Genomic DNA, 19,502 nt, shown 5'->3' with positions numbered 1-19,502 from the left:
TAAAAATATTACTTAATAAGGTATGCAGAAAGGATTTCTTCCTCTCTCCTTTGTCTGCAGAGACACTGTAGTATGATTTATGATACTGTATCTTGGTTAAGATAATAAACACCAAAGGTTTATTTTTGATAGAGGAAAGATCTGTGCAGGTATTCCAGACACCTCAGTTTTATTCATTTCACATTATTTTTTTGAGAGAGGGTGGCTTTGTTTAATACTCAATTCTGTGTTGAGCTGATAAACTCCAAGCAAAATATAAGACTGTATTAACTGCGTATCTGTGTAATTCCTACAGTAGGCAACCTAGGGAAGTTTTGAGATGGTAATTTCAAACACCATAACTCATGCATGAAGAATTACCTGAGAGCAACAATATAATTTCAACCTTATGGCAAATACAGAACCTCTTTTCCTCATGCTGGCAAATTTAGATAGAAATGCATATCTTGGTCACAGTCATTAAAACAGGCTGCCCCAAATATTGAATGCATGTGTTTCTGTGTTCTGCCTTCACTTGATCACATAATTCCTCACCTGCACCTAGTACTTTTCTAAAGATGCAAATTGTAACATTTTAACAGTGAAAACGTGGGGTACATAGATGAGACATGGGTGACAATGATGGTAGGTTATAATGAAAATGGGTAAAAACCTTCCTGTTCTCTACATTTATTAACAAATTCTTGCTTGTATAGTTTTGTAGGTTGAAGCAAAACAGTGATTTTGCTTTCCTTTTTTACTGAACAAGCATAAGCCTTGTGGTAAAAGATGGCTGATTTGAGAAAATAAGTCTTACTAATATCTTTAGAAGTAGACTGAGGTCATGTGTTAATTATTAGGCATAAAAGAATATACAGAGAGTGAAGTAAATGGGGAACATAAGGCTGAAAGAAAAGCTTATATACACATCAAAAATTTTTCATGCTACAACTTTCCTGTCATTTAAAATTAAGCACTTCTGCAGCACTGTGTTATTAGTAAATAGCAACTTCATTCACTATCAGAAACTCATAACTGTGCATAGCTCACGTAAAAGATAAAAATTGGAAAAATCTTAATTAACAGCGCAGTGATTCACCTCTGATAAGCAACACACATGACACTGAAGGAGAGAAGAGGTCATCAACCATTGTTCTGCATGGTTCACAAAGATAGATCCTAGCAAAAAGAAATTCAATGATCCAAAAATGCTAAGCACTCAACACAAAAAAATCATTTCAGACAGAACCCAGAACTCTGCTGCATGGGCAGTCAGTAGTTTGTGCCAGGTTGACCTATGCTACAGATACATGTGTATAAAAGCATCTAGGAAGAAGCATGAAAGGAGAGATAGTTGCCTGTCAGTCAGTGCAGAATCATGTGAGCAAACAGAAGCAGGAATGCACCATAATGTACATCCCAGCTGACATACACACATTTCATTCTTAGGCACACTCTTCCAGCTTCGCAGGGCACTGGAAATATGCACACACTTTTAAGGCATGCATTTTCTGCACAGTCATACAGGAAACCAGATAATTCCACCATCCTACTCAAGTTAGACACACACACACACACACCATGCATCATATTGATCTCATTCACCTCCAGCACTGGTCGCTCCTCCCAACAAAGAGATTCACACAGAATGTCTCATTCATATAATCAACCTCATTCACACCATTCAGTCCTGGTCTGCCAATTCTCTTTATCACAGGTCAATTCATTCTATTAACATACTTGTTAGGTCAAGGACTGTTTAAGTCACAGAGTATAGACCTCCCTCTAAAACCTGACTCTGTAAGATCAGCCATTGTGAGCAACTGTTGTTTTCCTTATCCATTATTAATTTGTATTTCTTCATCCCCATGGCAGCCAGCATTTCTTTGTGCTATCTATTATAGCTCCTGTGCTGCACCAGTTTAAACAGCTAATTAAGTGCCTTGGATGTTCCCCTGCTTATCCCAACTCTATAAAATTCTACAAGTCTACTCCAAGGTAAGATAAATCACATTCAACCCATTCTGGAGTATGGCTGCTCCTACCAGCTTTATGCATCAGCAAACTTGCTGAGGAGTAATAAGTTAAACAAGACTGAATTTAGACCCCTGAACTACAGGCATCTGTGGACTGTGCCACTGGCCACAACCCTCTGAGACCCGATATGCAGTCAGTTCTCAATCCAGTGATTCAGAACAGTGGTGTATATAGGGAAAAACATTCCAATGTTCCTAATTCTTAATATTCATTCAGGTAAATAGCTTTTTCCCCATGCTGGTTTGTGCAAATCATGCATGAATAAATGTATGATTCTGTATATTTCAGTGGAGCAAGTCCAGATATGTAAATAAATAAATTCTACAGCACTTAGAAAATCAGTACATGCTGGTGACCTTATAATCTCAAGCAGAGGTGGCAGCATGCCACACATATGTGTTGTTTTACCTCTAGAACACTGAGTAGTTTTAAAATCAAGCTCTTGTTAGTATAAATTGAATGTTACTTGCAGAAGTCAGAAATGGAACATTTTAGCACTTGACATAAAGACAAACTTAAAAAAATATTATTGTTCCAAAGCTATACAAATTATTTTTCTAATTTTTTTTAATTAAAGGCTATTCTTATGTTCCTGACTACTAAAGTCTTTCCTCTTCTACTGTGCCCTGATACCTTCTCTCAAATATCCAGAATTTTAAATGCTGTCTATACATTTATATTTGATTCCCTTAACACAGAAATTCCACAATTTAATTCTTTAAAATAAATCCTCTTCCAGATCATTCCCCAAGTACACTTATTTTCACTGGTCTTTATTTACCTCATGTTAAAAATGGAAGGGAAATTACAGTGACTTCTACTTCCTATGAGATGACCAGAATCTCTGAGAAAATTGCAAATATCTCTTTTAAACTTCATATATTCAAACACTGAACTGTAAAAGGTGGCTTATTCTAAATGATCTCTTTATCCCCTTCACTAGATTTATGGTATACAAAAAGAAGAAATTTCTCTCCTGCTGGAAAAATCTCAATTTGTCCACCAGCTAATAATTTGGAAAGATTCAAGAGAATTACGAACCACTGCCACAAAATACATATTGTGTATTAAAAATAAGCAGCGAAGCATCTCACATTTATTAGTCATGGATTTTTGGACTTCTTCAGTCCTCGGTTACCCTCCTAAACACAGAACTGTGATTTCATGCTCCCTACAAGAATCACCATCCTTGATCACACAGGCCTGCCCATGAATAGACACCACATGCTAGTTAGGCACATTCATGGTTTAGCATATCCTACAGGGCTTGAGCTGAAGCAACTCATTTGTGTCCAGCAAACCCATGGGCAGATCTTCTGTCATGCTGGCTAACGCTCAATCAAATCCTAGGGACACAAGCAAATCTTTCATTGCACCATGACTCTCAAGATTTTCTCTGGGGTGCCCACCCAGGGATGCCAGTTCTCAGGATTCCCTCTGGTTGAGATGATCCCAAGGTGTGTTAAAAGTCTCTTTTCCCCAACCTGGCTGTTGAAGAAGAGATCAGGAGTCTTCAGCTCGCGTTCTCAAAGTTGTTTCTTATTTTTTATCTAAAACATTTTCTGTCTGGCCTGCCAAGATCTGTTCTGCAGGTCAATCTGAGGCACACTCCCTGCCCACGGGGTTGGTGTTGTCTTTTATACTATAACCTGCATATTCGATATTTACAGTTATGTTCCAATACCTATCACCTATGTTAGACAGTGACTTTCTACTCTAAACCAATCCCAAAACATCACCATCACCAAGAAGATGGAGGCTAGGAAGAAGAAGGAAGGAGGACAGGACAACGTCCAAATCCCTCCATCTTGTCCCCCTGGACCCCCATGGTAAAATTCTTCAAAATTCCACCTTTCACTCTGTGACAACTACTGTTATGCTGCTTAAACTTTTGTGACTTGTAATTCTTCATATAAAGTTGGTAATTTGCTCCATAGGTTAAGATCGAATTCCCAGGTGTCTTTGGCTTCCTGCCAGGGTCTCCGAGCCCCTGACAGGATTTTGAGCCATGCAGTGCATCCAGAGGGATGTCTTGGGTTCCAACACATGACTGGAGACAAGAAGGGGAGGAAGAGGAAGATGGAAGGGGAGAAAGGGAGGCAAGGGTATATGTTTTGCCAGAGAAATTAGACCACATACAATTTTCAAACATGACAGTAGAACCAGCAAGAGTTTATTTGTCACATATTTTAGTTGACCATTAATAATAGGTTTAGTGGACTTAGCCAGAGGCAGACTACTCATCCTTTTGCAAAGCTGCTAGTTCTAGTAGCATTACTTAGGCAACATAGTCAGCAAGTGTTGTGTATTTAATTCCACCAGCTGTAATAATTTCAGAGTCAGAGATAACAAACAAGCACTGTGACTTGTACATTTTCAAACAGAAAACTTTCCCAAAGAGCATGTCTTAAAATACTTTACTGGTAAATATTACATTATTTGTGAAAACATTGCATAGAAATTTAATGCCAGCATCGTTACACTGTATTTGAAGATAAACTGGTTGGAAATTTTTTTCCTAATTTAAATGGAAATTGTAATAATGAGAAACCTACACCACCAATGCCTTCTAAAAAAGTCTCAATGTACAAATTTTACTCCCTTATAACTTAAATTCACAACAGCAAAATAATGCCAAGAAATGATCGATAACAGGTAAGAACTTGCTGAACAGTACTTTTTTCAAACAAAAAGGCAAATACCTGCAAAACTCACTTACCTTACATCATTTGATTCCATATCTTGGATGACTATGTAAAGAGGACATCAGAAATAATCCCTTGATAATCATCGTCAAAGTTGTAAGCAATGACCTGAGGGTCCCACTGTACCATATAATGAACACCCAGGTGCTAGAAAAATAATGATTTTCAGAAAGTAATACAGCTTACCATGTCCGGAGACATTCCTGTTTCTGACCTCAAATTTGTCATGGAAGCCAGAACTACTGTTAAGTGCTTCCATGTGAGCATCAAGGCTGCTGAAGCCATTTGCTTGATTTCTGTCACTGATGAGAGTGTTAATGCGGGTTGGGATAGGTTCAAATGTAGGGTCTAACTCCAAGATCAGCCTGTTCAACTGTTCAATGGACTGATCAATATCCAAAGTTGGAGAAGCTGGCAAGCCTCCAGCATTTTGTCCTAGATCCAGGCCATTTGTGTCCCTCTGAGGCATTGGCCTTGACTTAAAATTGTCAGCACTTGCATGTTCTTCAGCTTCTGCAGCACACAGCATGCTTCCTAGCCCTCTCTGCACAGCATCTCTGCTGCTAAAGCCACGTGTTGGAGCATCTGGGACTTGGGACTGGCTCTGGACACTGCCCAAATTCTCCACAGTGTTATGAATGCCAACCCTAATTTCATTCTCTGGGGCAAAACTGTACTGGTGAGCAGTGACCATCTGCTGCTGGCGCACCCAGGTCTGAGTAGAGTAGTTACTTGGGCCATAGGCTTGTGGATGGAGTGAGACAGAAAGATTCTGTTGCAATTGCTCAGTTGACTTTGGCTCAGTGCTTCCAAATGACCTCTCAAAGAGGGAATCCACACCAATTCTCAGGTCTGCAGCAAAAGCATTTTGATGCTCTTCCCCAGCATTACTTCCAAAGCCATCTGAAAGAACTGAGTTTTGACTGCTCTTGTGGCAACTGAAGTTCCCTAGGTGGGTGGAGTGCTGCCCTTCTGAGGAAGACAGTGTCCCAATGCTGTCCACACTGTGAAGGTCATGATTAGGCATTTCATCATCTAGAATATCAGTCTCCCTGTCCTTCATTTTGATTACTTCATTCACATGAATGTGAGCTGGCATAATGTGGTGAGTAGCACTGTAGCTGCTTTGAGCATCGGTCATGTCCTTGGCCGTGCTGACAGAACCCTCTAGACCAAAGCCACTAAGTAGCTGGTCCAGTTCTGCCTTCTCTTGTGGGCTCAGACCCCATTTAACTCCTGCGACATGGCGCTCCTCAGTCTTGTCTGTTCTGATGGAAGCTGTGGAGTGTCCAGAATCACTACTGACAGACAGGGTGTGATCACTGTGATCAGGACTGCCTGTAACATGAACACCCTGAGCAACACCAGGGATGTTGCTGTCTGTAGAGCTCTTCTTTCCCACTTTTGCATACAGACTGCCATCAATGGGACCTTGGGTATGCAACACTGTGGAGGTACAAGTAAAAAGGAAAAGGAGAGATAAGAACAAGGCACCATATAAGGGCTTTGACTAGTGTCATGCCACAAGTATTTGTTAACACTAACAGTAGTGTTACAGTATAGTTTCTGCAAAACTAAATCAACTCTATAACTACAGCAAATACCAATGACCAATGACATTATCTTCTTTAATTTCACAAGACTTTTCTTGATGGAAATACCATATGCCATTTGTAGCTCAAGATCAAATAAAATCTTCTCTTTTTTTGCCGTTTTGAGGGCATGTTTATGGCTCCTAAAATTCTTCATGCTAATTTAAAGAATCCCACTATTGCAGCACTAGAAATTTGAGAGGTAGCTACTATGCATTCCATTCAGAGCAAGAATGGTAGAAACTTACCAGCAATACTTGCCTTTAATATATATATATATACAATGTAATTATTACTTTGTCCATTTTTACTTGATGGTCTGACTATACTACAAAGAATAATTTTCTCCTTTCCTTGGTGGTGCAAGGAAAAGACAAGCTTTTAATCAGAGCTGTAGTCCTTGGCATATACATAAAGCATCTTCATAAAAGAAGGCACAAGTAAATGTTAAAAGTATGACATTTCTCCATATATGGAGGATCTGGTATGCATGTCGTGTTTTTGTTTCAAAGAAGGACTAATGAACTTAAGTGGAAGTTACTTCCACAGAAGTAACTATACTTGTCTTACTCCCATCTAACACATTACAATGAACACGTCACACAGGTTAGACCAACATGAGGTCAAAGTATGGCTACTGAATTTTTATCCAGTGCTGAAAACAAGCCCAATTCTATTTCTCAAGGAAGGTTTTAGGAATGAGTATGTCTAGTGTCTGTAAAGTCAAGAAAATAAAGTACATAGTTCCACTTTCAAAGGACTTAACATTCATTTACCAGAATATTTATATTAAGCAGATATTTCTGAAAAACTTTTCCTACTCATAGTCTGAGAATGGTTTGAGATTAAGAAAATTAAACCATTACAATTTAGGAACAGGCAGACTTTTCTCAATGGTTACCATCAACTACATCTGTTGTAGTTCCAGATTCAAAAGCCCCATGAAGAGCCCAATGCATTTCAACATCAACTCTACCACACATTTTCAAAATACATGTAAAATGGCATCATGATAATGAACTTCCAAACTAGGAAACTTTTCTAGGCAATACCCATTTCAAAAAAGCATTATGCAGAAACTGTAATCACAAAGGTAATTAATTCATTTGTCTTTATAATGGCAAGAAAAGTGGTTTGGCTGGAAAAAGTTTTGGGGACAAACCACTGACAAGGTTACATCAGTTAAAATACTTACATACTAAAGGTTATACAATAGTTTTAATAGATTTCAGCTAAACTAAAGGACAATCTTTTACTTTCTAGGGACTAGGAACTATTATTTGTCTGATGTTGATTTTAAAAACAGCACATGCAAAACACCAAACTACTCCTTTTCAGAAAATGTTATCAAACTGAGTAAAAAGGAAAGCAACTCCCCTTGCTGTAAAATTTCTCTGTGGATCAAGTTTGATGTGTAAATTCCATGTTGAAAAGGGCTGCTATGCATGAGGTTGACTGTCTGTATACAGATACTTAAAAACCGTATTTTTGAAAGAAGATGTATCAAAAATACAGCCAACAGTTTCTCAGGCTCTTTCATGATGTGATTTCTCATAAGCTCTCACAACCTTCTAGGAATATGAAGCATACTTGGTATTTCATGTGAAGTATTTTCATACAGTTACCAAAATAAATTGCAGGATTAAAAGCAAAAAAAAAAAAAAAAAAAAAAAAAAAAAAAAAAAAAAAAAAAAAAAAAAACAAAAACCAAAAAAAAAAAAAAAAAAAAAAAAAAAAAAAAAAAAAAAAAAAAAACCAAAAAAACAAACAAAAAAACCACAAACCACAAAAACAAACAAACAAACAAACAAACAAAAAAAAAAAAAAACCAAACCCAGAACTAGGAGCAACTATTAGAACTATTAGGTGGGGTTTTTTTACTGTATGCTTGATTTTGAGTTAAGAAAAACAGAAAACAATAAAAAACCCTGCTTTGTTTGGAATAGTTGTATATCCTGACAGAACACAGACTTGAAAACAGGTCTGAACTGGAATGCAGTGAAGTAAATACAGAACCAGTACACTTGAGCTATTATAAAGTCTTCTTGTCTGATTGCTCTGTTACTCAAAACTAGACTCTGTGCTTTAAAAATGCTAGTCAGCACCACTGTAGTGGGTTGACCTTGGCTCTCATGCCAGGTGCCCAACAAGCCATTCTATCTACTTCCCTTCCCAGGGAACCAGAGAGAAAAATAAGATGGAAAAGGCTGAGATAAGGCAGTTTATTAAAGCAAAAAACCCCAAAAGTTTGCGTGCATAAGCAAAGGGGAAAAAAGGTGATCTCTACCTTCCACCAGAGAGTAATTTTCAGACACTTCCCAGAAAGCATGACTTTGACACATAGCGGTTGCTCTAGAACGCAAACATTGTAAAATAACAAACGCCCCCATTCTTCTTCCTTGCTGCAGCTTTTATATCTGAGCTGACATCATATGGTATGGAATTCTCCTTTGGTTAATTTGGGTCAGCTATTTTGGTCAGCTATTTTTACCTAGTTGGGTCCCCTTCCAGGTTATTGTCCACGCCCAGCCCACTTGATGGGAGGAGAATATGAGAGAATTGTTAAAGAGACAGTGCTGCTGGTGTGCCAGCGCTGCTCAGCAGCAGACAAAACACTGGTATGTTATCAACATTTCCAGCTACCAATACAAAGCACAGCACTGCGAGGGCTTCCAAAAGACAATTAACTCCAGCTCTGCCAGACCAAATACTATACCTCACACAAGATCAAACATTGTAGCATGCAGATTTGGTTCTCCTTGCAGAAATGGTAAGTACAAAAAAACTGTCACATTCTCAAGTACAGCCATGGAAGCAATGCAAAACCTTTGTGTATCTTCCTCTCTTAGCCCTTCCAGTACCATCACACAGTACCATACAAGCATAGTGGCAGAAGCACAGACTAAAAAGACAAACTGACAGCGGACTACTGACCCAAGGGTCTTGCACATGTGCCCTCTGTAAGATTCAGAGATAACCCTGTCCAGTACTTCTTCCACTAATACAAAATTATCAGATTTATTCTGCATCCTGCTAGGAATGCTAGGCAACCCCAAATATCTGGGGATCTTCCAGCTGTGAATTGTACAGCTTCTGCTGTGAAGAGGAGACACAAGTACAGCTTACTTAAAATTTCACTTAGGAAAAAATCCAAAACAAACAAACAAAAAACCCAAGAAAATCCCAAACAAAAAAAAAAAAAAAAAAAAAAAAAAGCAAAGACCACAAACAGAAATTGAAGTACTACATTTATGTGTTAGTAGCCTTAATTTAGCCGTAGTCTTATTCTACTTCAGGATTCTCAGATCGCTTTTAAGTAAGTTTAAAAGCTTTTAAAAGTAAATAACTTTAATAAATAATTAATAATAATAATAACTGTAATAAATAAATAAATAACTTTAATAAATAAATAGCTTTTAAATTTACTTAAAAGCTGTCTCTCCTGGGTAACCAAAATTTTATTGTATTCTGTGGCTGGATACAGCACCAGAGGTTGCCAGGGTTTCTTTACAAAGTTGGAGCACCCAAGCCAGGTTCTCTTTTCCCTGGTGGCTTTTGCTCAAGGCAGAGGCTTTTACTTCCTCAGAGGTTGTTTCAGGTAGGTTCTTCTGGACGCAAAAAAAAAATAACAGCTCAACTGAATTTCACAATCAGAAACTGTTTTGGAGTAAATTTTGCAAACTCTGTCAGCAGCACAAAGCCAGTCCCAGGCCTGGGTCACCCCATATCAATCCCAGGACACCGTTTTAGGGAAAAGGATGTCACTGTTGAAAGTTTGGTTCACTACCAAGTCTCAAAAATCCTGTTATAGGTGGGTAATAAGACAATTGGCTCTCACAATTAAGGGATGAATATTGTGTGTATGTTAAGAGAAGTTTTGTTGATGTATGATTATATTATTGTAGCTTGTTGTTTGGACACCCTCTATTCTCTCCATAGTCCCCTTTCCCCCCATTGTATTGTTGCCACCAGACAGCTTTGGTTGTCAGGGTTCTCAGGGACATGTGGAGGGAGAGAATGCACATATGTACCTTCTACAGGGCAGCTGGGAATGGGGAACACCACACCTCCAATGAAGGTCTCCACCAATGGACAGCAAAGAAGAGTTGACTGGCAGAATTTGGGAGGGGCCAGAGTTGCCTGATGCAACACCAGGGATATAAAAGGCGGAGCAGCCATTTTGTGGATGAGCCTCTGGCAGTTAGCCACACTCCCGGTGCTGTTCCTTTTTTCCTTATTCAGTCCTTTTTTGTGTTGTTGAGGCTTAATAAACCTTTAAAATTTTAAAGTGAGCAGTCATTTCTCACAATCCCTAAAGCAATTTCTTGAAATAATGGCTTTCCAAAGAGAAGTCTCATTGATCATAAGGAGGATGGTGAGCCTGACAGACATGACTTTTGATATTTACTGTAGAACTTGAGGAGCCACATTATGTGTCTGCAAATGAATAAGAGTTTGGGACCTGCTGATTTTTGGCTCTAAATTTAAATATTAATACAATACTATCAGACATCACAAGAAAACAACTGTGATTGTGGGTCAAAACAATTTATTTGCAACTAGACAATTTGCTCTAACAGATAACTGCCTTTTTAGGAATCAAAAAATACCACCCTGCACTATAAACAGATAAGAAAGAATGAAACTCATAGCTAAACAAAAATCCAGCTGTTCCTGAGGAGTCTGGATATTTAAACTTTCAGCTTCCAATTGTGAAAATAAAATGTGCATTGCATGTATCAAAATTATTTTCTGATTTGTACAGTTGACGTAAAACATTCTTAGATTAATTTGAAGTTTTTAATTTTAACTATCATCATTGAATATACCATAAAGTTGTTTGGGTTGAAATGGATGACTAAACATCATCTAGTTCCAACCCCCCTGCCATGGGCAGGGACACCTTTCGCTAGACCAGGTTGCTCAAAGCCCCATCCAACCTGGCTTTGAGCACTTCCAGGGATGGGGCATCCACAGTTTTTCTGTGCTGCCTGTTCCAGTGTCTCCCCACTCTCTATTTATTCTTTATATCTCATCTAAATCTCTCCTGTTTCAGTTTAAAGCCTGTCCTGTAATGCTCTTGTAAATAATCTCGCTCCATCTTTCTTGTGGGCTCCCTTCAGCTACTGTAAGGCTGCAGTTAGGTAACCATTTGTGCCTTTCTCATTTCCAGACTGAACAAACCCAGTTAGCCTTTCCTCACAGGAGATAAGGAAAACCACCCATTCTTCCAACCAACTTGTACAGTTGGTCTTTCTTCCTGTGCTGGGGACCCCATAGCTGTATGTAGCACTGCAGGTGGGATCTCGCCAGAGTGGAGGGGGTGAATCACCTCTCTCATGCTGACGCCAACATTGCTTTTGATACAGCCCAGGACACATGGCTTTCTGGGCTGCAAGAGCATGTTGCTGGGTTGTGTCCAGCCTCTCAGCACTCCCAAGTCCTTCTCAGCAGGGCTGTTCTTGATCTGTTCATTACCTAGCTTGTATTGATATTAGGAGATGCCCAAACCCAGGTGCAGCACCTTGCACTTGGTCTTTTTATATATATAGTTTATAGTTTAATAACTATAAACATATACAACCATAAATATATAAAAGCTATATTACACGTATGGTTTGCTCATAAAACTAGGACAAATGAACTATTCAAATACTACAAACCTACAAAATACAAGGGTTTGTAGTTGTTCTTCTATTATATAACATCTTTATTTCATATTCTGCATTTTTCTTAAATGTAGTTTTAGAATACCTCTTTCACTAAGGCTTTTTGATTTCACTTTACCATGGTCTTCATCCATTCATGTGTTTCCCAAAAAAGTTGATAACCAACTTAATTGTAAAAGCAAAGCTATGCATATAGGCAGGGAACAGTTTTGAGAAAAGAAAATGAGAAAACAGCCGTGCAAAATTTCATTCTTTACACCTTGCTAAGTAATGGCACCACAGAGGCCTTATAAATTCAATATCTCATCTCCATGCACGACTCAATCCCTGCTACCGTTTTTTCCAAGGAAGCAACACTTTAAAATGCACAGTAACATAGCTGTCAAAAAACAAGACCGCAACAGAGGTGACCTAAGTAATGCTGGAATTTAATTAACTAAACCAAAGGGGCCTACTTTCTTTCAACCTGACCACTCTTTCCAGGAGCTGTTCCAACTCTCTGAACTGCCCAGGCTGAAGACCAGCAATATTCCCATGCTGAATCTGAATTACACACACACATTAACTGATTTTCCTAACTGAAAATCTCAGAGCAAAGGTTATGTGTTTATTTTCACTCCTCTACCTGATACACAAGGAGTAACTTATTTAAAAATTATGACCTGAAATACTAACACATACCAAATTTAGTGACATCCTTCCAAGCCTGTGTTTTCCTGGCACTTCTCTTCTTGAAATCCAAATATCCAAAAGCAAGCTTGTGAATTAAAAATATTTCAGTCTCTAAACCTTTTGACTTGACCCCACAGCTATCCACTGTCCATTCATCACTTGGGAAAACATACACAAATGAAAACCAGCTAGGTAAACTCATGCACCACAAATTCAGCAAGAGCTGTTCTGATCCAGTCCACCTGAACAAAAAGATGATGATTGCAAATACACAAATTTTTTCAAACTGTACCCTTGTTCATGTTGCAGCAGGAAACATAGAAGATCTCGATTATCTTTTATCAACCTCATAAATAAATATTTTTACCTTCAGGCAAACCTGGAGTCCTGAGCTACATTCTTTTGAAGTTAAATTATTTTATGTGTGCTTGTCTTTTCCTTTCTCCCTCTTTAACAAAGACAGGCCTTCATTCCTTGCAAACTCTCCCTGTGTAACTCCTACAAAATCCACAGAGAAATACATGTGGTTTGTATTTCCAGCTCTTGAACCACTACAAAGTTACTTACCTTTTTATTGGGCATGACCAGGAATTTTCTGCAATAGTCAATCACTGGCATATTTACATCAACTAATCTTCTCTAAGCAAAACTCTGCACATAGGAGAACCAAAGTTAGGGCGAATCCCCAAGCTTAAAAAGGCCAGAAATGTCTCTACTGCTGTTTGAGGTGCAGCCACTGTTTCTGCTCCTGGAGGTAAAGTAGTCTTGCTAAAGAATCACGAGACTTGTACCAGCCAGAAAAAGCAAATGAAAATGTAAACACAAGGGAGGAGCCAGAGGAGGCAATCGTGTTCAAAGAAATCTGAACTACTGCAGCAAAGGAGGAGTGGAAAAAAGTTGGCTGCCAAGGTAATTCAGTTTACAAGCTATTTCCTTATAGTGGTTCTTTTTACATTCTGTTTCAATTTCCAAACAAAGCTGAGTGAATTTCCGTTTCTAGATCACTGACATAATTCTTCCAAAAATAAACAGCTGCTAGAAAAAGTTGTTCTCCTCCACTGACCAATTAGGCTAGACGCTCATTCACATCTTCAAGAATTTGTGTATTGCCAGAATTCTCAGGCAGAAAAAGCTTTCTGGCAGTCCTGCATCAGTAACACTTATCTAGCAGCTGTTGCTCTCAAGCTCCCAGATCCCAGAAGGCTTTACCTTCTCTGTCTCTGGAATGAATCACTTCAAACTAGGGGAAGTGAAGCTGTTAGTTCCTCCTTTAGTAACAGCTGTAGCTCACCACAGAGCAGTCCACAAACTTCTACTGTAAACGTAATTCCAAATGTATACACGCATCACCAGCAGACAGCTGTGCCCCCGGACAATGTTAATTTTCTATTTCAGGAGCTGTAAGCACTTTAATGACTTGTCAGTTGAACAAAGAATAAAAGTGGTTCTTGTATCCCCAAAATACATCTACCTGTTCATTGTTTATGTAGGAGTTAAAAATTACGTTCAAACCTAATTCAGAAAGTACACACTTTTTGGTTCAAATGTTCCTGTTCTTACAAATCAGTAAATGGTTGCACATGAAACAAGTCAGAACTCTGATAAAAGACACAAAGCACACAACAGAAGCTATGCTGGCAGTACTTTTCAAAAACCAGAGAACTGGGATGACCCTTTGGGATTGCCAGAATTCTCAGGCAGGAGAATTGCTATTAAATTTGAAGAATTAATCTGCTATTAAATTGCAGAATTGCTATTAAATTTGAAAAGTCCCACATTTGCCTCAAAGATATGAAAAGAAACAAAGAAGTGTATTAAAAACTCCTAATCCAAACTGATGAGTCTCACTTGAGATGCAAATTTAGTTTTAATCTCACTGCATTTTGGTTTTCTGTGAGGAAAAAATCCCAGCTTTTTTCCTTGCTTCAGTTAGAGGCCTCTTTTGTGTGGTAATCAGATATCCTCTGAACAGAGAGAGACGGTTCTCCCAGGATTTTTCTGAGAAGGTGTGAAAAAGCTCAGAAAAAAGAATGAGAAACAATTCTGATCTTCACTTGCTGCACCTGTTGTTGTGCACATGTGGAATGTGTTATGGAGATTTGTTTACTAAAGGGTGATTTCTTAATTGGATGGTGATGGTGTTTGGATTTATTGACCAATTGGATCAGTCTGTATCAGACTGACTGCAAGGGCAGTGGTTTTTTAGTATAGTATAGTATAGCATAGTATAGTATAGTGATTGATCAGCGTTCTGCAATCATGGAGTCAATGCTAATTATTCCCCATTCAGGGGCTCACTGCTACAATACTTTTGCTCCTCCATAAGCCTGAAATGCATGTACATGCCAGTGATTTTGGACCATTAACACTAAGCATGCTTCAATACAGGCTCAACACTGACACCTAGCTAGATTACCAGAAAAAACACAGACAACATAATCGCTGCATAAATTGACTTACCCTATGGATAAGTTTACCTGAAATGGATTCATTCAGACAGGTCACCATGCTGCTCAAATTTTATTGTTCTAGGTATAGAACAATATGGTGCCCTTGGTGCTGCTCCATTACAAGAATGCTTTGGTGTAACCACTAGTTAAACCTATCCATGGATGTGTTTAGAAAGATGTTCTCTAACCATACCACTCAACTGATTTCACTTCATCTGTTATCAGTACCAGACCTCCTGGATGCATCACCTTTTGCAGTAATAGGTATTTCTGGCTGTGTGCACATTCCCACATCCGAGGTCAATTGGATTACTGGATTCACCAGTCTGATCCACTTCAGATATAGATTTAAATTTTGTAAGCAAGGCTACAATAGACACCTCTTCAAAATTTTTGTGCTGACTGTTTTAAGTACAGATGATACCTGGACTGGTGCAGAGTGGCAGAAAAGGGTCATGCAAACGAACAAATCACAATGAACTGATAAAAAATTTGGGGAAAAAGATATGGATTGTGAATCCATGTAATCTTAGAACCTGGCATTGTCCAGTTGTAGTGCTTTCTATAATTTGGAGACCTAGAATTGCATTTAGTGCAACTCTCAAACTGTGACATAAAAAGTAGATAAGTAGGTCCTGATTTCATAAATTGGTTCAAGACTGTGAGATCAATTTCTGATTAATAAATATTAATTTGGCAATCCTTTAATATGTTTTTAAAGAGCTTTCAAAAATTATTATTTGAGGATAACAGAATTTAACTAGAAAGGAAGGAAAAAGGTATGAAGTCTTCTATCACTTTTTTCCTTAACCTGACCCAAGCAAACCTGATATTCATATATGCATTTCATTTTAAACAAAATGAGTTTTCCAACATGAAAGAGCAGTACCTAAATCATCAGGAAATTGTTTGGTTTGCTAAGCTTCTCAAGTCCCTGAGTATAACAGAAAAATAAAGGAGGCTGAAGAAAACAAGGTGTGTTATCACAAAACCAAAACGTGAACAAACACTGTGAAAGGAAAACAACTGATGGAATTGTTGTTAGCAAAATGCTAACAAGCAGAACACACAGGGTCACATGAGTCCTTAAACCTTGAATCTTTTGAGAAGCAGAAAAGAGGACATGCAAGACCCAACAGAACCTTTATCTGTGCAAAGGTTAAGATGAATTTTGCCAGTCAAAAGGATTACATTTGTACTTTAATGTTTTTACAAGTACACTGGAGCAAGAAAAAACTGCTTCACAAAGTACTAGTTTCTAGACCAGAGGCTGGCTGCTGTTCAGCCAGTATGGAACATGGGCAGAGTCAGCCAGCACAGGCTCATCCTTAAAATTCTACTGTAATTTATCATCCCACTTTTGCCCACCTGGGATCAATAGAAAATAATACTTGTTCCACGATCCAAAGTACAAAGAATAGACTGATATATTTACAACTGTCACCCAATATACAGAAACTATTATGTCATTTTGATTCTAATTCTGCAAATTTTTTTCAGTTTTTTTAAGCAAAGATTCAACTTGAAGTACCTTGTGCTTGGTTAACCAGCAAAAGAATAACACAACATCATAGTACAGAAATATTGCCAAAAGAACAAAACACTAAGTAAAGTTTTATTTCAAAGTCACTAAACTACATGAAACTATCTCCCTTTGTTCCTACCAAAACAAAGCCCATTTCAGGAACACTCCAGTAATTTGCCAGTGTATATTCCAAGTGCTGACATTCAGAATTCATCATTATTCTTTGAAACAGCACACACACCATGAGTCATGGCATTTCTCTTACTACACTGCTAGGCTTTCAGCAAAAATTAGTTATGGTCGTCAAATATAAAGCAGCAGAAAAACACTGATGGCTCTACATGGTTGCTGAAAACTGTGCAGAACCACAGTGAAAGGCTTAAAGTGGCTGTCTAAAAGGTCAACATAGTGGATTTACTCCTTTCTTTAAGTATGGAACATGTAGTTCCACAGTATTGCTATTCGCAATAAAATTGCTCCACCACTCCATGGCACAATAAATTGATCTTCAGGCGTTTCTGAAAAAGTACACATATCAAAAAAGGAAGTTCAGATACACATATGTTTAGTAGAGCTCTTTGATTTTCTAACTCACTAATTGAACTTAAAGGATTTTGCACTGGGACTTAAATTTTTTTTCATTTATTTTCAAGTAATAGACCAATAGTACAAGCGATATGGGGTAACCTTACATTGTGGATGTGACAGTGTGGTCAGAGAGAGAGAAAGCTAGATAAGTTTTCCCAGAATCGGCATCGGAAGCTTTAGGGAGCTGGAGATAAACAATGATAGTCAAATATTAAAAACAACCTGCAGGTGGTGTTTTTCTAATAATCTGTTTTGCTGTTTTTCCCCTAAGATTGTTTACAAATGGGTGTCTTGTTAATTAGCCAGTCATGTGAAATGTATTAATTAAATGACCAATCAGGTCCACCTGTAGTGAACTAAGCTATAAAAAGAGAGGATGAAATAAATGAGGTTTTTTGCCACTTTGCCGTCTGATCTGACTATGTGTCATCTCTGACTCAACGGTGACATTATATGATAATATATAGTATTATAGTATTTTAATAATAATTATAGTATTTATCTCTTGTAAAAAAAAGTTTTAAGATGGTCTACACATATGCTCAACATAACCATATACTAATGTAACAAATTATAGATTTGGTGGAAAACTTATACTGTACCTAAATGATTTAAGAACAAAAGTTCTTCATGCAAAGAATATTTTATGAGTATTTACTGAAAGAAACACAGGGAATATCCTGACACAGAAAACTTAGATGAACTTCAGAAGTTTAGCAAGTTACTTAAATGGGTAACAGTTTAGGCAACATTCTTGAAGGTTCAAATAAGCTAGAGGAAAAGAGTACCTAGCCCATACCCCTAGAGAGAGAGTTTACTGTTCTGGGCCATCTCAGAAACTGTACAGATCCTTCTACCTGGAACTCCAAGAACAGAGAAGACATAAACAATAAAAAAGAGATGTAGTAATGCAACTTCTACTTCCATAGTTGGAGAGAGCATGTCAACAGTAAGAAATAGGATTGGGTTCTGACAAAAAAACTTCCATCTGCTTACTGAAAGTTGCCTCCATCTATTCAGTCTGGAAGGAGTTTGAACTAGTGCTCTTCTTCAGCATTTGGATTCTGCCCATGTTTGAATGCAGAATCTAGAGTAAGTATGATAAATATGAAGGTAGACCTGCAGTCTACCCCATCTCTTACTTTCCTCTTGCTTAGCAGTCTGATCCAAAGCTTTCTGATGTCCAGGAAAATCTTTGCAAAGAACTTAAGCTGTAAACAAAAGGAATCACAGATAAATATTAACACTTACGTGAAACTGCTGGAGCAGGGATAGACATGTCCAGGACAGCTTTCTAGGATCAATACATGGATAACAAATTGTACTATCTCTAGTAAAGCTTCCCTTCCAATTAAAAAACAAGCAAAGCACTAGTGCTAACTACACCAAAGGCTGTTAATGTTATTTGTACTCTTGTATTTGCAGGATTCCCAGATGAAGGAAGGAATGATGCATCTGACTCCATTTTCTCAGAAGGCTAATTTATTATGTCATGATACTGTATTATATTAAAGAATAGTATTCTAAAACTATACTAAAGAATACAGAAAGGATACTTACAGAAAGCTAAAAGATACTAATGAAAAACTCATGACTCCTTCCAGAGTCCTGACTCAACTTGACTGTGATTGGTCATTAAGTCAAAACAATTCACATGAAACCAATGAAACAATCATCTGTTGGATAAACAATCTCCAATGACATTCCAAAGCAGCAAAACACAGGAGAAGCAAATGAGATAATATTGTTTTCCTTTTTCTCTGAGGCTTCTCAGCTTCCCAGGAGAAGAATCCTGGGCAAAGGGATTTTTCCAGAAAATATGACTGTCACATTGTACAGCTAAAATTCTTCTATAATTAAAAAAAAAAAAAAAAATACAATCTCCTGGTTTGGAGGAATTTATTTAACCACAATTTACTGTCAGAAGTGTCTGTGGTCTTTAGTGCTAAAAAAAACACATACAGAGTATTAAGCTTCACTCTGTACAGACTATTGAATATAAGAAGAACCTCTTCAAAATTCAAACATTAAAATCTAAAACTGTGGGACTCAAGAGGGCTAGTCTTTTATTATGGTCTTTTCCAAAGTCAAGGAAAAAAACACACCAGCACATATTTGAGATGGTTGTTCATGTACTAACATCATCTTGGAAATACATGCAAGAAAATAAAAAGCCTCTCTAAATATCACTATTTGTAGAAGATGCTTCCTGCAGAAAACTTTCCAGGAAAAGTCCTCAGTTCTTCAATAATTATTCAATGGCAGAAACTTAACACATAGTGTTT

At 37.8% G+C, this 19,502-nt stretch overlaps 1 protein-coding gene across 1 annotated transcript in view; it reads right to left on the bottom strand.

Moving 5' to 3' along the window:
• TNS3 (tensin 3) overlaps positions 1-19,502 on the bottom strand; it is a 112,028-nt gene that overhangs the window by 53,939 nt on the left and 38,587 nt on the right. Inside the window, exon 11 of the mRNA XM_041405539.1 lies at positions 4,908-6,167. Coding sequence (XP_041261473.1) covers positions 4,908-6,167 — 1,260 coding nt within the window. The remainder of the gene's footprint in view (positions 1-4,907; positions 6,168-19,502) is intronic.

Source organism: Onychostruthus taczanowskii, unplaced genomic scaffold, assembly GCF_017590055.1.
Source record: "Onychostruthus taczanowskii isolate IOZ18803 unplaced genomic scaffold, ASM1759005v1 scaffold232, whole genome shotgun sequence".
Taxonomy (NCBI): domain Eukaryota; kingdom Metazoa; phylum Chordata; class Aves; order Passeriformes; family Passeridae; genus Onychostruthus; species Onychostruthus taczanowskii.
Note: the sequence above shows the minus strand (reverse complement) of the source record. Positions and strands in the feature narration are given on the sequence as shown.